Here is a 16,863-nt window from a genome sequence, read left to right as displayed (position 1 = left end):
TAAAGAGAGCTTAACAAATGTGAGTGGGGGCTGGTCCCACAGGAGTGGGTTATCGGAACTTATTAACATTAGTGTCATCAAAGTTGGTATACGACCCCCCACTGCTAAATCTGACTGGCTTTGAAAAAAAAAAAGAAAAACAAAAACAAACCCCCAAAAAATGTGGAATGGAAAAATGCAAAAAAGAAAAAAGGACAAATGAACAGTAAATAGGCAATTCACAGAGAAAACACAATAAACAAAAAAAGATATTCCACCTCAGTGGCAGACACAGTAAGGCTTTCATCTGACTGGCACAAACTGAACAGTCTGGGCGAGTCCTGTGTGAACGTGGACACGGAGAGGCAGACCCTTCACTGGCTAGCGGCGGGCATGGGCTGGCAGGAGAGGCCTTCTCGGAAGGTGAGCTGGCAGGAGCTGCCAAAATAAAAATGGTGCCTGCTCTTTGAAATCCATCATCCCTGCGCCTTCTCAGGTAGCAAGCCTTGGCTTCCTGCCACTGGAGCAGGTGCCGTGTCAGAGCTCGGGAAGAGGAGAATGGAGTTGAAAACCCCCCCGGGTCAATGAACATCCACCCACCTTCTGAAAGTACGCTCACAGGGCTGAGGGACACACTCCAGGCCGAGAGAGGCCAGAGAAGATTCCAAATGCACTGCAAACAGTAGGTCTGCATCCAAACGGACAGTGGGCCCCTCAGGCTCTTTAGAAAACCAGGGGTGGACATCGGTGCTTGTGGGGAGGGGTCTCATCCTTTCAGATCTACCACACCGTAAAATCCCCTTTGTCCACACAACAGGGGCCGAGCACAAATGGGTACGTGCCCTGCACGGAGCTAGGTAAAAATAACACAAATCTTGCCTTCAAAAGCATCACAGGTAAAAGAGATAATGTGTGCAAGTCGGTCTCCACAGCTGTAGAAAACCACAGCGACACAGTGGGTTCGAGCAAGAATCAGAGACTTGGGTTTGGTATTTAGAAGAATGTCTGAAACTGAGGATGTTAAAAACAGCAACAATTTAGTCTTTGCCTCTGGAGGTGGTGACTTTTACCAGGATGACTCAGCAATGATACTGTGGCTATTTCCCTGAGGGGAGTAATGGAACACGCACTTTCCAGAAGTTCCTTGCAGCTCTGGCATTCCAGAAACCTGCTGTTTAATTCCAGGACTCTGGCCATCCGTGCTCAGGTAAGAAATACACTCTCTACAATAGTGCTGCCTCAGCATCCTGCCTCAGCCTACCCAGGAAGGCAAGGAGGGAGAATCTGGCACTGGGAGTCAGCTGGAGAGAGACCCCAGCAAAACAGAACCAGGGCAACGGCTGATAATGCCACAGCCGCGGTCAGCGGGGATCTCGGAGAGTCTAACTCCTAACTGTACCGTGCCCCAGCACTGCCACCACGCACACACCCTCCACACCACAGACACATACACACGCCACCCATACCACACGCGCACCATACTACACATGTGCACACACCACACAACCACCCCCCACCACGCACACGCACACGACACACCACATGTGTGTGTCCACGCAGGCACACACCCCTCCACACGCCCCAGACCCTCCTTTACCTGGGCAGGTGCTTTGAGCCTGCGATGTCTGCTGGCAGGTCTGGAACTCTGGCACCTGCAGCTCGTCCCGTTTCCTTCTTTCTTCCACCTGGAATGGCTGGAGACTTGGAAGGTCTTTCCAGAGGAGAAAATGGAAAAATGGATTTGTCTTGCACCTACAGCACTATCTGGGGGAAGTATCTGAATAGATGCCAGGTTGTGATCTGAGGGTGGTCCTGGGCTCCCTCCTGGGGCCTGGCACAGGGTGGCCACTCAGTAAGTGTTTGCTGAGTGAGTGAACTTGAAGGCAAAATAGGCCAGCTCCATGAACTCGGGTTCCGAAGCTAGACAGAATCAATTCAGATCCTGGTTCTGCTCCATCTAACTCTGCGGCCAGAGACATGTAACTGCCCCAACCCAGAGGCTATTTCCACTTTCTGTGGTAGGTTTTTTAGGTACCACTACAGGGTCCTGTTTACCCTGTAGATGCTCCACAATCTGCCTGTGCAGACCCTATGGGGCAGAGACGGGACGGAGCCACCAGGCCACACCGAGGCTCTGGATTCTTGTTCCTGGTGGGGATGGTGCACCAGGACCTTGTCTGCTCCGTGCCAGCTCTGGGTCCCAAAGGGGAAGGAGGTGCGGGCTGCTGCCAGCTCTGTACACAGCTATTTTCCCCTGAAGGAGCAGATGCTTCCAAACACCACGGCATGGAGGTTGCAAGTTCCAGTGACACAGAAAGCCTGGAAGAGGACTGGAACCTGCCACTGCTGAGCCCCAGCACCTCCCCATGCTTCAGTGTCCTCACGCAGCCCTGTCTGTATAAGGCCGCATGGGAGGACTGACAGGTGAGGCATCTGAAGGGACTTGCTCAGTGCCAGGTTGAGACACTCCCTCTCCAACCAGGCTTGTCCTGGGTATCTGACTCTTAGAGTGGCCACTGGATCATCGGCACAAACCAGGTGTTACTTATAGGCAGAGGAAAGAAATTCCTATCATTTCCTAGTCCCTGGTAGAGGGGGTACAATCCCCACGCCTGGCAAAATTAAGATCCTCCTGATTCTTTCTGGGGAAGTCAGGGACAAGGCAAGGCGTGCAAGACAAAGACAGAAAGAAGCTAGGGGGACAGGGGAGGCATCTGGGGGCCGCAGAGAGAAGCCAGGGAACAGACCTGCCTCTCTGGCTGGCAGCAACCTTTCCCCCCACTCTTCCACCCAGCTCTGGAATCATTACTCACCCAAGTAGGAGACCTGGGGCTCTTCTTTCCCCTGGAGGTCCTGCAACTCTGAAACCTGTAGCTCATTCTCCTCTCCCTGGGAGAGATCTGGGTGGGCAGCTGGGTCGTCTGTTCACAAAAAAAGGTAAAATATGTGTTTACCAGTGATCTGCTCCTGCCAGCAACCAGAGCAGGCCCAAAAGAGAGAACGTGGAGGGATGCCAACAGGCCATGGCCTATCACGTATAAAGTGAGTGAGAAAAGAGAGGATAAGTACAAATAATAGGAGAAAATCGAACACGTTATATCTGGTTTTGTGTGACAAACAGCCAGGTGAGCCCGATCCACATGTGGTAAGACGGCAGATCGTAGTCAGATGACCTCCCGTCAAGAATGGGGGTGAGCAGATGGATCTGACGTGGCTCTAAGTTCCCTGATTTTTCCCCCCTATTTTTAGTAGAGACGGGGTCTCGCTCTTGCTCAGGCTGGTCCCAAATTCCTGAGCTCAAGTGATCCTCCCACCTCGGCCTCCCAGAGTGCTGGGATTACAGGCGTGAGCAACCACGCCCGGCCCCAGTTCCCTGATCTTATGGGAAGAGGTTGACTCTTGCTCAGAGTGAGAACCCTAAGTTCCCTGGTCTGGGGGTGGGGAGGTTAAGTCTTACTCGGAGGCATTGAGACCCTGCAGTCCTCTTCAATGATGAACTCCCCATAGAAGCCAGTCTGGGCAGGGTCTAGGAGGGACCAGTCCTCTTCAGAGAAGCACAAGATCATGTCCTTGAATGGAGAAGCCCGATTCTGAAACCACAGAAGAACAACAGGGATGGCTCAGTGCAGGGATGAGGTAGGTGTTAGTCCATTCAGGCTGCTACACAAAGTACCAGAGACGGAGTGGCTTATAAACAGCAGAAATTCATTTCTCACAGTTCTGGAGGCTGGAAGTCCAAGATCGAGGCAGACTGGGTGTTTGGTGAGGGCCCGCTTTTTGGTTCAAAGACAACTGTCTTTTCATTATGTCCTCATGTGGTAGAAGGGGCCAGGGAGCTTTCTGGGGTCTCTTTATAAGGACACTAATTCCATCATGAGGGCTCTGCCCTCGAGATCTAATCACTGAATGGGGCAAAGGTAATACATATAACCTAAACATCTGTATCCCCATAATATGCTGAAATAAAAAATAAATAAATAATTTAAATAAAAAAAAAAAAAAAAAAAAAGACCCAATCATTTCCCAAAGGTCCTACCTCCTAATATCATCACACTGGCAAAATTCAACATATCAATTTTGGGGGAGACAGAAACATTCAGACCATATTATTCTGTCCTTAGCCCCCCAAAATTCATATCTTTCTTGCATGTAAAACATATCTATTCAATCCCAAGAGCCCAAAAAGTTTTAACTCCTCCCAGCATCCACTCAAAAGTCTTAAGTCTAACGTCTCATCAAAATGTTGTCTAAATTAGATATGGGTGAGACTCAAGGTATGAGTCTGGCTAAGACAAACTTCTCTGCAGCTGTGAACCTGTGAAATCTGCCAGAAAAAGGAAAACCTAAAAGAAAAATTTTCTGAAGTGGCCCAAGATGGCTACAGTTTGGACATAGGGTGAAAAAAACGAGGCCTATTAACAAAAGTCGAACTCTCACTTGCAAGGCTGGGGTTTGTCAAATATTTCACTGACAGGTACTGATTACAATTTTGTCTATCAGATGAAACACAAAGGCAGGATAGAATTAATCATCCCTCTCCAGACCTCAAGATGCCTACATACTAGTTAACGTTTTACCCGATATAGGTCCGCCAAATATTTGCTTTGTCTTATGTACAAAGTGATTTAGTATCAATCAGAGTTGTAAGAATGTCACCTCTGCTTCACTCTCCCCTTCTTTCATTTTCTATGAACAGAATGTAAAAATGCTGAGCTTCACGCAGCCCGCCGGGACGCATTCTCAGTTTGCCCTGAGTCCACGTCTCTGGGTTACAATCCTCACACTTGGCTCAGAGTAAACCTAACTTTGATCTCTTTAAGTCTATAGTGCCGATTATTTCGAATTCTGGTCTATTATGTGCTTCCAAAACACAATGGTGGCACAGGCTTAGGATAGTAAACATTCTCATTTCAAAAGGGAGAAATAGAAAAAAAGAAAAGGAGTAACAGGTCTCAAGTAAGCCTGACACCTACAGGGCAAACATTAAACCCCAAGGTTCAAGGATAATCCTCCTCGGCCTGATGCTCTGCCCTCCAGGCCCTCTGTGTCAGAGGTCCTGCCTTCCAGGTTGGGCAGGAGTCAGGTGGCTCTGCTCCTGGCTTTAGGTGGCTCCACACTCTAGGTGGTTCTCCGTGGTGGCCCCAACTCTGTGCCTCTTTCAGAGGTTCAAGGCTCCCTTGGGCTGGAATTGCACTGATGACTCTACCAGTCTGGGGGTGCAGGGGTGGGAAAGGGGGGCCCTTTGCTGTGGCCCCATGCTTGCTGGAGCTCTTGCACTCTGGGCCTGTGATGGGAGGAACAGTCCTGACGATTTCTGAATTGCCCTGGGAGTCCTTGTCTTGGACAGTAGCTCCTAGCCTCAGTTCAGATTTCCTAATCAGATGCGCGTTCCGCTACACCTCTTGTGTTCTCTCCTCAACAGGCTCTCTCATCCTTTTCAACATAGATATGGTTCCCGATCTCTAAGTTGTGCTCCCCTTTTGAGTGACAATTCCATCTTTTTTTTTTTTTTTTTGAGACAGAGTCTCACTCTGTTGCCCGGGCTAGAGTGCCATGGCATCAGCCTAGCTCACAGCAACCTCAAACTCCTGGCCTCAAGCGATCCTCCTGTCTCAGCCTCCCGAGTAGCTGGGACTACAGGCATGCACCACCATGCCCGGCTAATTTTTTCTATATATTTTTAGCTGTCCATATAATTTCTTTCTATTTTTAGTAGAGATGGGGTCTCGCTCTTGCTCAGGCTGGTCTCGAACTCCTGAGCTCAAACAATCCGCCCACCTCGGCCTCCCAGAGTGCTAGGATTACAGGCGTGAGCCACTGCGCCCAGCCGACAATTCCATCTTTAAATCATTTCTCTCTTTTCATATTTTACAAGCTGCAAACTTGCTTAGATATTTCCATAGCCAAATATCCAATTCTGTTGCTTGCAAGTTCTACCTTACACAAACACTAGGACAATTCAGCCAAGTTCTTTGCCAATGCATAACAAGAACGGTTGTCCCTCTGGTTTCCAGTAACATGTTTCTTGTTTCCATCTGAGACCTCATCAGAATAGCCTTTATGGTCCGTATTTTTACCAACATTCTGTTCACAACCACTTAGGTATTCTTTAAGAAGCCTAAGACTTTCTCTACAGATCTGTCTCTCTGAGCCCTCACCAGAATTGCCCTTAACAATCTGTTAGGCCAGGCGCAGAGGCTCACACCTGTAATCCTACCACTTTGGGAGGCCAAGGCAGGAGGATCACATGAGGCCAGGAGTTCGAGACCAGCCTGAGCAACATAGCAATACCTCGTCTCTACAAAAAATTGAGAAATTAGCCGGGTGTGGTGGTGTACACCTGTAGTCCCAGCTACTCCAGAGGCTGAGCCAGGAGGATTGCTTGAGCCTGGGAGTCGGAGGTTGTAGTGAGTTGTGATCTCACCACTGCACTTCAGCCTGGGCAACACCCTGTCTCACAACAAATAAGAAAACAAACAAGCAAAAGTCTGTTCACAGCAATGTAGGCTTTCTTTAGCCTGCACTTCAAAACTCTTCCCGTTCTCCAGTTCCAAAGCTGTTTCCACATTTGTAGGTATTTATGATAGCAGCACCCCCATTTCTTGGTACCAAGTTTCTTAGTCCATCTGGGTTGCTATAACAAAATACCATAGACTGGGTGGCTTATAAACAACAGAAATGTATTTGGCATAGTTCTGGAGACTGGGAAGTCTCTAATCAGGGCGGCAGCATGGCCGGGTTCTAGTGAGGACGCATTTCCTTGTTCAGAGGTGGTCATCGTTTCATTATGTTCTCACATGGCAGAAGGGGAATGGCAGCTCTCCTGGGCCTCTTTCCCGTCTCTTTCTTTCTCTCTCTCTCTTGTATTCAATTTCCTCTTCACAGAATCTTGGGCCTCTTTTATAAGGGCACTAATCTCATTCATTCCACCCCATAACCTAATCATCTCTGAAAGCCCCACCTTTTAATACCCTCACTGTGGGGGTTAGAATTTCAACATAAGAATTTTGAGGGAATGCAAACATTCAGACCATAGCACTAGGAGAGAGGGGCCCAGGCTCCAGGGTCCGTGCTGCCTCATAATTCCTACCCTGAGATCTACTTCACACCAATTTTGTTTGGCAGAATCCAGACAGTGGATGCCTCATGGGGTGGCCAAGGATGTGGCCACCAACAGGCCTTCCTATTCAGGCTGCACACCCACAACTCCCATGGTGGGCTGCTGGGCAGTGTCCACCAAATTACCAGTGTGCTCACCCTTCAATGCAGAGATTCCATTTCTGGAGTTTACTTTGCACGTGTGCAATGTGAGGTCTGTATAAGCTCCTTCACTGCAGCACTGTTACAACAGTTAAAGACTGAAAACAGGCTGGGTGGGGTCACTCATGCTTGTAATCCTAGCACTCTGGGAGGCCAAGGTGGGAGGAATGCTTGAAGTCAGCAGTTCAAGACCAGCTTGAGCGACAGCGAGACCTTGTCTCTATTAAAAATATAAAAATCAGCCAGTCATGGTGGTGCATACCTGTAGTCTCACCTACTCAGGAGGCTGAGGCAAGAGGATCACTTGGACCCAGGGGTCTGAGGTTGTAGTGAACTACGATGATGCCACTGCACTCTAACCAGGGTGACAGAGTAAGACTCTGTCTAAAAAAAAAAAAAAAAAGACTGAAAACAACCTTCATGACCATCAACAAAGGAAATGATTATATAAACTACCAAGGGATGATCATATATGTTAGAAAGAGTGAGGGCTTCTCTGTACTGAACAGAAATTCTCTCCAAGGTATATTGTAACAGGAAAAGCCCCTGTGCAGAAGGGAGTTCAGATTGCCACCACGTTCCGAAGTCGAGAAGTTCAGCTGCTTCTGAAGATAGAGCTGAGACCTTGGGGTCAGGTGTAGCAGGGAAACTTTTTAATACACTTTAAATAATGGACCACGGGAATGCATCAAAAAAAACAATTTTTAACTTTTAAAATGACGGTATATCCATATAATACCAGAAGTCCTTTATAAAATTAATCGGAAAGGACTCCAAAATAAAATTTTTATAGAGAAAAAATACAACTTGTAGGACTTTTGTATTACTAATATCTATGTGAAAAATAAAAAAGAAACAAAATAGAATAATTTTTTAGACACATGTCCTTGCATCTGCCTAAATCTCTGGAAGACTGCCAGTAACTGCCAGATGGTTTCCCTGGGTGACAGTGCCCAGGCATCTGGGACAGGGCTGGGAAGGAGAGTTTTCAATGAATGTTCTCTGGTACCTTCGTACTCATCCTTTTCCACACACACACTTTTTTCTTTTAAACTAAAACCTAGGAAAAATACAGAGAGAAACTTTGCTAAATATAAATTGTGTCTTTAAATGTCAACTCTTAGGAGTACAAGGGAAATTCAACAGTCTTCCATATATTTACAACTATTATTGTGTGTGTGTGTAAAATCCCATCCAAGTAGAAAAGATCAGAAGCATGATGCACGATGCTGCACTGTCGTTGAGAATGCAGGAAAATGGGTCCTCAGACACACTTAGGAGGACGCACGTTTATAGACAATACTTGGGAGCATGCAACAAAAGCAAACTCTGAGATCCAGTAATTCATTTGCAGGAAATTTTCCTAAGGAAATAATCAGAGATATATGCAAAGATATATGTAAAAGGACATACAACACATTATTCCATGGAGGTTTCTTCTCTTCTTCATGCTTTTCCCTAGTGTTTGAGGATTTGTTCTGAGCATGAGTCATTTTTATTGCATTATTAAAAATGGTGATCAGCCTGAACAAGAGCGAGCCCCGTCTCTACAAAAATTAGAGAAATTAGCCAGGCATGGTGGCACATGCCTGTAGTCCCAGCTACTTGGGAGGCTGAGGCAAGAGGATTGCTTGAGCCCAGGAGTTTGAGGTTGCTGTTAGCTGTGGTGATGCCACTACACTCTAGCCCAGATGACACAGCAAAACTCTATCTCAAAAAAAAAAAAAAAAAAGAAAGAAAAGAAACAAAATACTCACGTACCCACCACTAAGATTTAAAAATTTCTGACATACAGTGATCTTAGATTTTCTTTGGCAGGGCGTGGGTGTCACAGGTGGGACTGTGGTCTCTGAGCTGCTTCTGCTCCCAGTCCCCCCTGCCCTCCATTCTGGACATGGTGTTTAATATTCAGTGCATGCCTTTTAAATTCAACAACATCTGAATACAGCTTGAAATGATATCATGATAACATTTGAAAAACTGTTTTGTTTGATTTCAAATGTTAAATTTGCGTTATACTCACCATCACGGTTAAGATTACTTCACATCAATACAGGTAGGTCTAGCTCGTTGACTTAAATGAATGTGTTCAATTTCAGAGTGCACAGTTGATTTTACCCATTCTCTATCAATAATGTTTAGGTTTCTTCTAATATTTTGCTATTATAAGCAACAGTTCAATGAACTCTCTTGTCTATCTGCCCTGTCCATATGTAAAAGTGTCTCTAGTGTATACATGTAGGAGAATTATTATACTAGACCACTGGGAACACATCTTCATCAATATTAAATATTTCCACATCATTCTTCAAGTGTAGTACCAACTACACTCCCAGCAGCAGCATATTGGTACGCCTGTCTCCAAACACCTTTGCCAGCATTGGGTGTTGTCACGTGTCTGTGACTCTGGAGATGCCCTGGGTGTGCAGCAACCATGGCATTATAACTCCTCTTTCTCTGACAGGTATCGCCTCATGGGTTTATTGCAGAACTGGGTTTCATCTTGTTTGAGATGCTCATTTATTTTCCTTGTCTATGTTTCTATTGCATTTTGTTTTTTTAAAATTGGCTTGTAGTTTTAAATAGTGGATAGATTTCACTATTATGACAGAAAGGATAACACTATTTCAATTTTAAAAAGTTAAATATAATCTAAATGTGTTTCAATCATTCACGGTGATATAAGTAATCAGTAATATTGGTGGTACAGGATCAGTATCAAGAAAGTATTTAATAAATTAGTATGGTAATAATTTTGATAAAAGAGCACTGAAATCAGAAATGTGATTTTGGAACAAACAGACTGATAGAGAAGAGAAGAAAAAGTACAGAAACAAAATTTGGTCAACAAAAATTTAATTTACAAGAAAGAACAAAACGATGAGGAAAGAGAAAGATGATTTTTATCCAATGTGCCTGATATAAATTATTGACTATTTAGAAATACAAGTAGATTCTTAATCATAATTAAAATAAAAGCATTAGAGAACCAAAAGATTTTTAAAAAAGATCTGTCAGGGGATAAAAATAAAGAAACTATATGAAAGAAATGACTGGCAGATGTTCTACATAAAAATTATAAATATCTACAGCACTGAAACAGCATAAATGAAATTAAAAGATAAGTGACAAGCTGAAAACAAATGTATATCATTTATGAAAGGCAAAGGGTATACCCAGAGCCCATGGAATGCAACCGGAAAAGCCTTCTAGCCCAATAGAAAAAGAAAATGGACCACAAAAGTAGGCATCTAAAAACATACAAGAAAAAGATCACCTTCACTAATAGATGAAAAATTCATATAAAATACCATTATCAATCATCACTTTGATGAAGATTCAAAAAAAAATCATGGAATTTCATCATTAAAATGTCATACTGGAAACACTTTAAACTCCACTTTAGCCTAAGAAGCCCAAATTCCCACAAACCAATCACAAGAAACCCTCCAGAATCTTTAGAAAGCTACAGTAACTAATGAGAAAATTTAAGAAGGCTGCTGGATACAAAGTAAATATACAGAAGTCAATTTTTTTTTTTTTTTTTTTTGGAGACAGGGTCTTACTCTGTGGCCCACGCTGGAATGCAGTGGCAGGATCGTGGCTCCCTGTAACCTCCAACACTCCTGGGCTCTAGTGATCTTTCTGCCTCGGCCTCCTGAGGAGCTAGGACAACAAGCACGTGACACCATGCCCAACTAATTAAAATAAATTGTTTCTTATAGAGACAGGGTCTCGCTGCATTGCCCAGACTGGTCTTGAACTCCTGGCCTCAAGTGATCCTCCTGCCTTGATCTCCTAAAGTGCTAGGATTATAGATGTGAGCCACCACGCTTGGCCTAATTGTATTTCTATATACTAGTGACAAACAACTGGATGATGATGATATATATATGGATAGATAGATAGATATAGATAATATTTTAAAAAACATATCATTTACAATAGCATCAAAAATATGAAATTCTTTAAAAAATGTTTACAAAATATTTACCTGAGCTGAATATGAAGAACTAAATAAATGGAAGAATTTAACATATTCCTGGACTGGGAGACTCCATATATTGTTAAGATGTCAATTCATCCTACACTGATCTATGGATTCAGTGCAGTCCTATACTAAACTCCAGGAGGCTAGTTTTAGAAATGAATGAGCTGGTTCTGAAATTTATACGGGCATGCAAAACACTTAGAGTAGCCAAAAGAATTCTAAAAAACAAGAATCAAGTCAGAGGATTCATACTATCCCATAGCAAAACTTGCTATAAAGTTATAGTGGTATTGCATAAAGGATCAAAACACAGGTCAGTAATGGGCATAGTCCAGATGTACAGATGTATGTTAACAACTAATTTCCAATGTGGGTGACAAGGCAATTTGATGGGGGAAAGAAAAATCTTTTCAGTGAATAGTGAATAGTGCTGAAAGAACAAAATATCAACATTAAAAAAAAAAGATCCCTACACCTCACATCATATACCAAAAAAAATCACTTAAAATGAGTCAAAGATCTAAATGTAAAACCTTCAATTGTAAAACTTCCTAAAGGTATAAACACAGAAGAAAAATCTTTGTGGCCTTGGAGTAAACAAAGATTTGTTAGGACACAAAAAGTATAAAACCACGAAACAGTGATAAATTGGACTTCATCAAAATTAAAGATGTCTAATCTTCAAAGGACACTATTCAAACAATGAAAAGGCAAGTCATAGACTGGTAGAAAATATTATATAATACAAATATCTGAAAAAGGACTTTTATCCAGAAATAGGCGTGTGTGTGTGTATATATATGTGTGTGTGTGTATATACACACACACGTATATATATATATATATATACACACACACATATATTTAAAAGTTTTTAAAACACAGTAAGATGACAAGCAACCTAATATATAAACAGGGAAAAGATTTGGACACTTTACAACACAAGATGTATAAATGGCTCACAAGCACATGAAAAGATGTTCAACCTCATTAGTCAAGAGGGAAATACAAATTAAATCCACAATGAGATATCTACTTTTTTTGTCTGTTTTTTTTTTGAGACAGTCTCCCTCTGTGCCCTGGGTAGAGTGCAGTGGTATCATCATAGCTCACTGCAACCGCAAACTCCTGTCCTCAAGTGATCCTTCTGTCTCAGCCTTCCAAGTAGCTTGGACTACAGGTACGTGCCACCACACCTGGCTAATTTTTCTGTTTTTTATAGAGATGGGTCTTGATTTTGCTCAGGCTGGTCTTTAACTCCTGACTTCAAGTGATCCTCCTGCCTCGGCCTCCCAGAATGATGGGATTATAGGCATGAGCCCCTGTGCTAGGCCTGAAATATCTACTTTAATGACCAAAATTTAAAATTTTGGTATAGATGTGGAGTAACTGGAACTAATCTATTGCTGGCAGGAATGTAAGTGGTAAACCACTAGAGAAGGGAATTAGCCATTTCTCACATAATTAATCATATACGTAACCTATGACAATTTCACTCCTAGGTAATTACCCAAGAGAAAGGAAGACATATATGTTCACCAAAAACTTATCATGCATGTTCAAAGAAGTTTCATTCATAAGAGCCCAAAATGGATGTGACCCAAGTATTCATCAACAGGTAAATGGGGACCAGGCGCGGTGGCTCATGCCTGTAATCCTAGCACTCTGGGAGGCAGAGGCAGGAGGAACGTTTGAGTTCAGGAGTTCGAGACCAGCCTGAGCAAGAGCGAAACCCAGTCTCTAATAGAAAAACTTAGCCGGGCCACGTGGTGCATGCCTGTAGTCCCAGTTACTCGGGAGGCTGAGGCAGGAGGATTGCTTGAGCCCAGGAGTTTGAGGTTGCTGTGAGCTAGGCTGACGCCACGGCACTCTAGTCCGGGAACAGGCTAAGACTCTGTCTCAAAAAAAAAAAAAACCAAAAATCAAAAAATAAATAAAAATTAAAAAATAGAAAAGTAAAAATATAGAGAGCAGTTTAAGTCATCATATTGGTGACTATTAAAAGAATGTTAACATAAAAATAAGCACCTATGGAACAATTACATGTAAATTGTGCATGTGCGTACTCTTAAATGTCCCTTCAGACCCCTTATCCCACTGCCCAGAGCTGCCATGACCCACGCAGGGCACACTACCTTGGATGCCGCTCGACGTACCCCACTGGGACGCACACAACCCAGCATGGTACTCCTGCAAAACGTGTGACCTGAGTGTCACTGTGAGTCACACCCCACCTGAGGGAATTCTATATCAAAACTATCCTTCTACTCTTCAGAACATACCGCTGTCACTTCAATGGCATGACAGACACACAAGACGTGAGGAAGAAATGTGAAAGACGGGACAAGGACACGAGAAGCAGTGATGCTGGATGGTTATTGTCTCAGTGTTAAATTTCCACAATGTGATAATGGCATTGTGGTTATGTAAGACATTGTCCTTGTGTTCAGGAAATAATCCCCCTTGGCATGCATAAAGGTGCAAAAATGTCTGTTATCTAATTATCTAAAGATTTGGGGAAAACTAAAATGGGGGGGGTGGAGTTAGTGAGAAAGAGAGAGAATGAATGAGGAAAATGAAGTGAAGGGTATTGGAAGTCTCTGTGCTATTCGTACAATCTTTCTCAACTTTGAAATTAGATCCACAGAAAAAGTTTAAAATAAAAATAAATAAATAGAGTACTTCAAAAATTCTAAATTTGGATCAGGGTTTTGGAACAGGGCTTCTTGCATGTACATACAAATTATCTGGGTATCTTAGTAAAAGTGCAAATTCTGGCTCAGTAAGTGGGGTGGAGCCTGAGAGGCTGCATTTGAACAAGCCCCTAGGTGGCTGTGTTGCTAGGAAGAGATCAGTGTGGAAAAGCCTGTCTTCCCACGTTGTTCCACAGAATGGAAAACAGGCCTCAAGAAGGTGCTGGAACTCTTTACAGAGGCTTGTGGGAAACAACCTGATGCTGGTTTTCTTTTTTTTTTTTCCTGAGACAGAGTCTGGCTCTGTCACCCGGGCTACAGTGCCGTGGTGTCAGCCTAGCTCACAGCAACCTCAAACTCCTGGGCTCAAGTGATCTTCCTGCCTCAGCCTCCCAAGTAGCTGGGACTACAGGTATGTGCCACCACACCCAGTGAAGTTTTTCTGTTTTTAGCTGCCTGGCTCATTTCTTTCTATATTTTTAGTAGAGACAGGATCTCAAACTCCTGACCTCAAGTGATCCTCCAGCTTCGGTCTCCCAGAGTGCTACAGGCGTGAGCCAACACACCCGGGCATCCTGATGTTGGTTTTCTTAGTGGGGGAGAAAATGGTAGTTGCCACTGTTGACAAAGTAGGAAAGAATCCAGCACTCAGACTGCATTTCGGGGGAGGGTGTGTGTGTGAGGTGGGCTGTATTGGGAGTAATTGGGAAAAATTGGGAGTATGTATTAATAAGAGATTTGGCTGTTTTTTGCCTTTTCCCTTTGGTTGGATGTTTCAGAGTCTACACACACGAAACTGAAAATAGGAACAAAGCTTAGTGTGCAAAGATGGTCATGGCATAATGGAAACAAACCCAATTCTGAGGGCCAGGTGGGTAGACAGATAATATTCCAACCGCTGACAGAATCTGACACAGCCGCTTAGCAGGATACCTGGGGAACTTTTAGAATCATATGGGAAAATGCTTACATATAGGGCAGAAGCATAAAAATAAGACAAAATTATCTACAGCAGGATCCTAGTGAGGCACAGAAACAAAATGGCAGAGAAGAGTCGAGAAGGAAGCTCATGGGAACATTCAGAGGTCTTCTCACGCGATTGGGAATGAATGATATCCTTTCACTTTCTAAATTTTGCCTATTTTTAACATGAGAATGGATAGGGAAAACAGATAAATATGTCTATTTAAGATTAAATTTTCCAAGGAGACTTTTCTAATTCCTCCCACTAAGTAGAACTAAAAGCCCTGGACATTGTACATAAAATAAACACTAGAAGACTCTGAAAAGTGGAGAGAGGGCAGCAGATCAGCTAGAGACCTTGGAAGCCAAGGAACAACACATGGTGAGTTCCCTGGTCTTTCTTTTTGCCTTATGTATCCCAGACTGGAAGCTGAAGGAGCCAGCAACCCAGAAATGCCAACAGGCACAGAAAGAAAAACAAGCCCCAGCAAAAGCCTGTTCTCTCAGCCACAGGGCCGAGAAAGGGGCAGATCGGCAAGACAGTTAGTCACTGCTCTACTCTAGTCAAACACTATAGAAAAAAACTGTGGCCCCTCCTCACCAACACCAGCAGAGAATGAGGGGGAAGCCGAGATGTTCATCCACACCAGGCTGCAGTGAGGTGCCCTAACACCCCTGCTGGGGTGGTCTCAGAAAAGGCCAAGCAGGCAGCTTGGGACTTCCATCACTGCTGGCTGATGACAAGGCCCCCCTGCCTACCATGGTACCAGCGGAGACAGTGTAAAGAGGGTGGGATTAAAAAAGTACTTGGAAAAAAAATATATAGCTCAAAACTTCCCAAATTTAGAAAAAGACATAACCCTAGAAATGTAAGAAGCTGAGCAAACCCCAAAAAGGTTAATCTAAAGAAATTCGCACACACCCAAGACACAGCATAATTTAACTTCTGAAAACTAAAGGTAAAGGAAGAAGACATTTTAGAAGCAACCAGAGTAAAATAATACCTTTTTTAGACAGGAAAAATTTTGAACGACAGCAAATTTCTCATCAGAAATCATGGAGGCCAGAGGGAAGTGACATAAGATTTTTCAAGTGCTAAAAGAAAACTGTCAACTGTAAATCTCATATCTGGTGAAAATATCCTTCAGGAATGATGGGGAAATTAAGAAATTCTCAGATGAAGAAAAAATAAGTAAGTTTGTTACCAGTAGACCTATCTTAAAAGAATGGCTAAAAGAAATTCTTTAACAAAAAGGAAACAATAAAAGAAGGAAGCTTGGAACATAAGAAAAGAAGAAAAAAAATGGTAATCTAAAATATGAGCAAATAAATAGGCTTTCCTTTTCCTTTTGAGTTTTCTAAATAATGTGTGATAGTTGAAGCACAAATTCTAACACTTTCTGATGGGTTTTTAATGTATGTAGAGGAAATATTTAAGATAAACATAATTATAAAAGGGGAAGGGTGAGGGGACGTAAGTTTCTACACTTCACTCAAATCAATAAATTGACAATACCAGTAGCAATGATAAGTTATACATATATAATACCTAGAATAACCACTAGAAGAGCTACACAAAGATATACATATACTCAACGCACTAAGTAATCAAAATGGAATTTTATCAAATGTTCAAGTAACCTACAGAAAAATAGGAAAAAGAAAACAGAGAAACAAACAGAACCAGAAAAACAGACTTAAGCCCTAAGTTGTGAATAATTACATTAAATATAAATGGTCTAAATACATCAGTTAAAACATAGCAATCAGCAGAGTGGATTAAACAACACAATCCAACTATATGTTGTTGAGCAGGCACAGTGGCTCACACCTGTAATCCTAGCACTTTGGGAGGCTGAGGTGGAAGGATTGCTTGAGATCATGAGTTCGAGATCAGCCTGAGCAAGAGTGAGACCCCGTCTCTACTAAGGACAGAAAAAAATCATAGTAGCTGTGCCTGTAGTCCCAGCGACTCAG

At 43.2% G+C, this 16,863-nt stretch overlaps 1 protein-coding gene across 1 annotated transcript in view; it reads right to left on the bottom strand.

Annotated features, from left to right (window-relative positions):
* Positions 1-16,863, bottom strand: part of ZNF496 (zinc finger protein 496) — a 36,209-nt gene that overhangs the window by 5,165 nt on the left and 14,181 nt on the right. The window contains exons 6-8 of the mRNA XM_069467008.1: positions 3,437-3,569; positions 2,793-2,900; positions 1,577-1,690 (exon numbers count right to left, since the gene is read on the bottom strand). Coding sequence (XP_069323109.1) covers positions 1,577-1,690; positions 2,793-2,900; positions 3,437-3,569 — 355 coding nt within the window. The remainder of the gene's footprint in view (positions 1-1,576; positions 1,691-2,792; positions 2,901-3,436; positions 3,570-16,863) is intronic.

This window comes from Eulemur rufifrons, chromosome 4, assembly GCF_041146395.1.
Source record: "Eulemur rufifrons isolate Redbay chromosome 4, OSU_ERuf_1, whole genome shotgun sequence".
NCBI lineage: Eukaryota > Metazoa > Chordata > Mammalia > Primates > Lemuridae > Eulemur > Eulemur rufifrons.
Note: the sequence above shows the minus strand (reverse complement) of the source record. Positions and strands in the feature narration are given on the sequence as shown.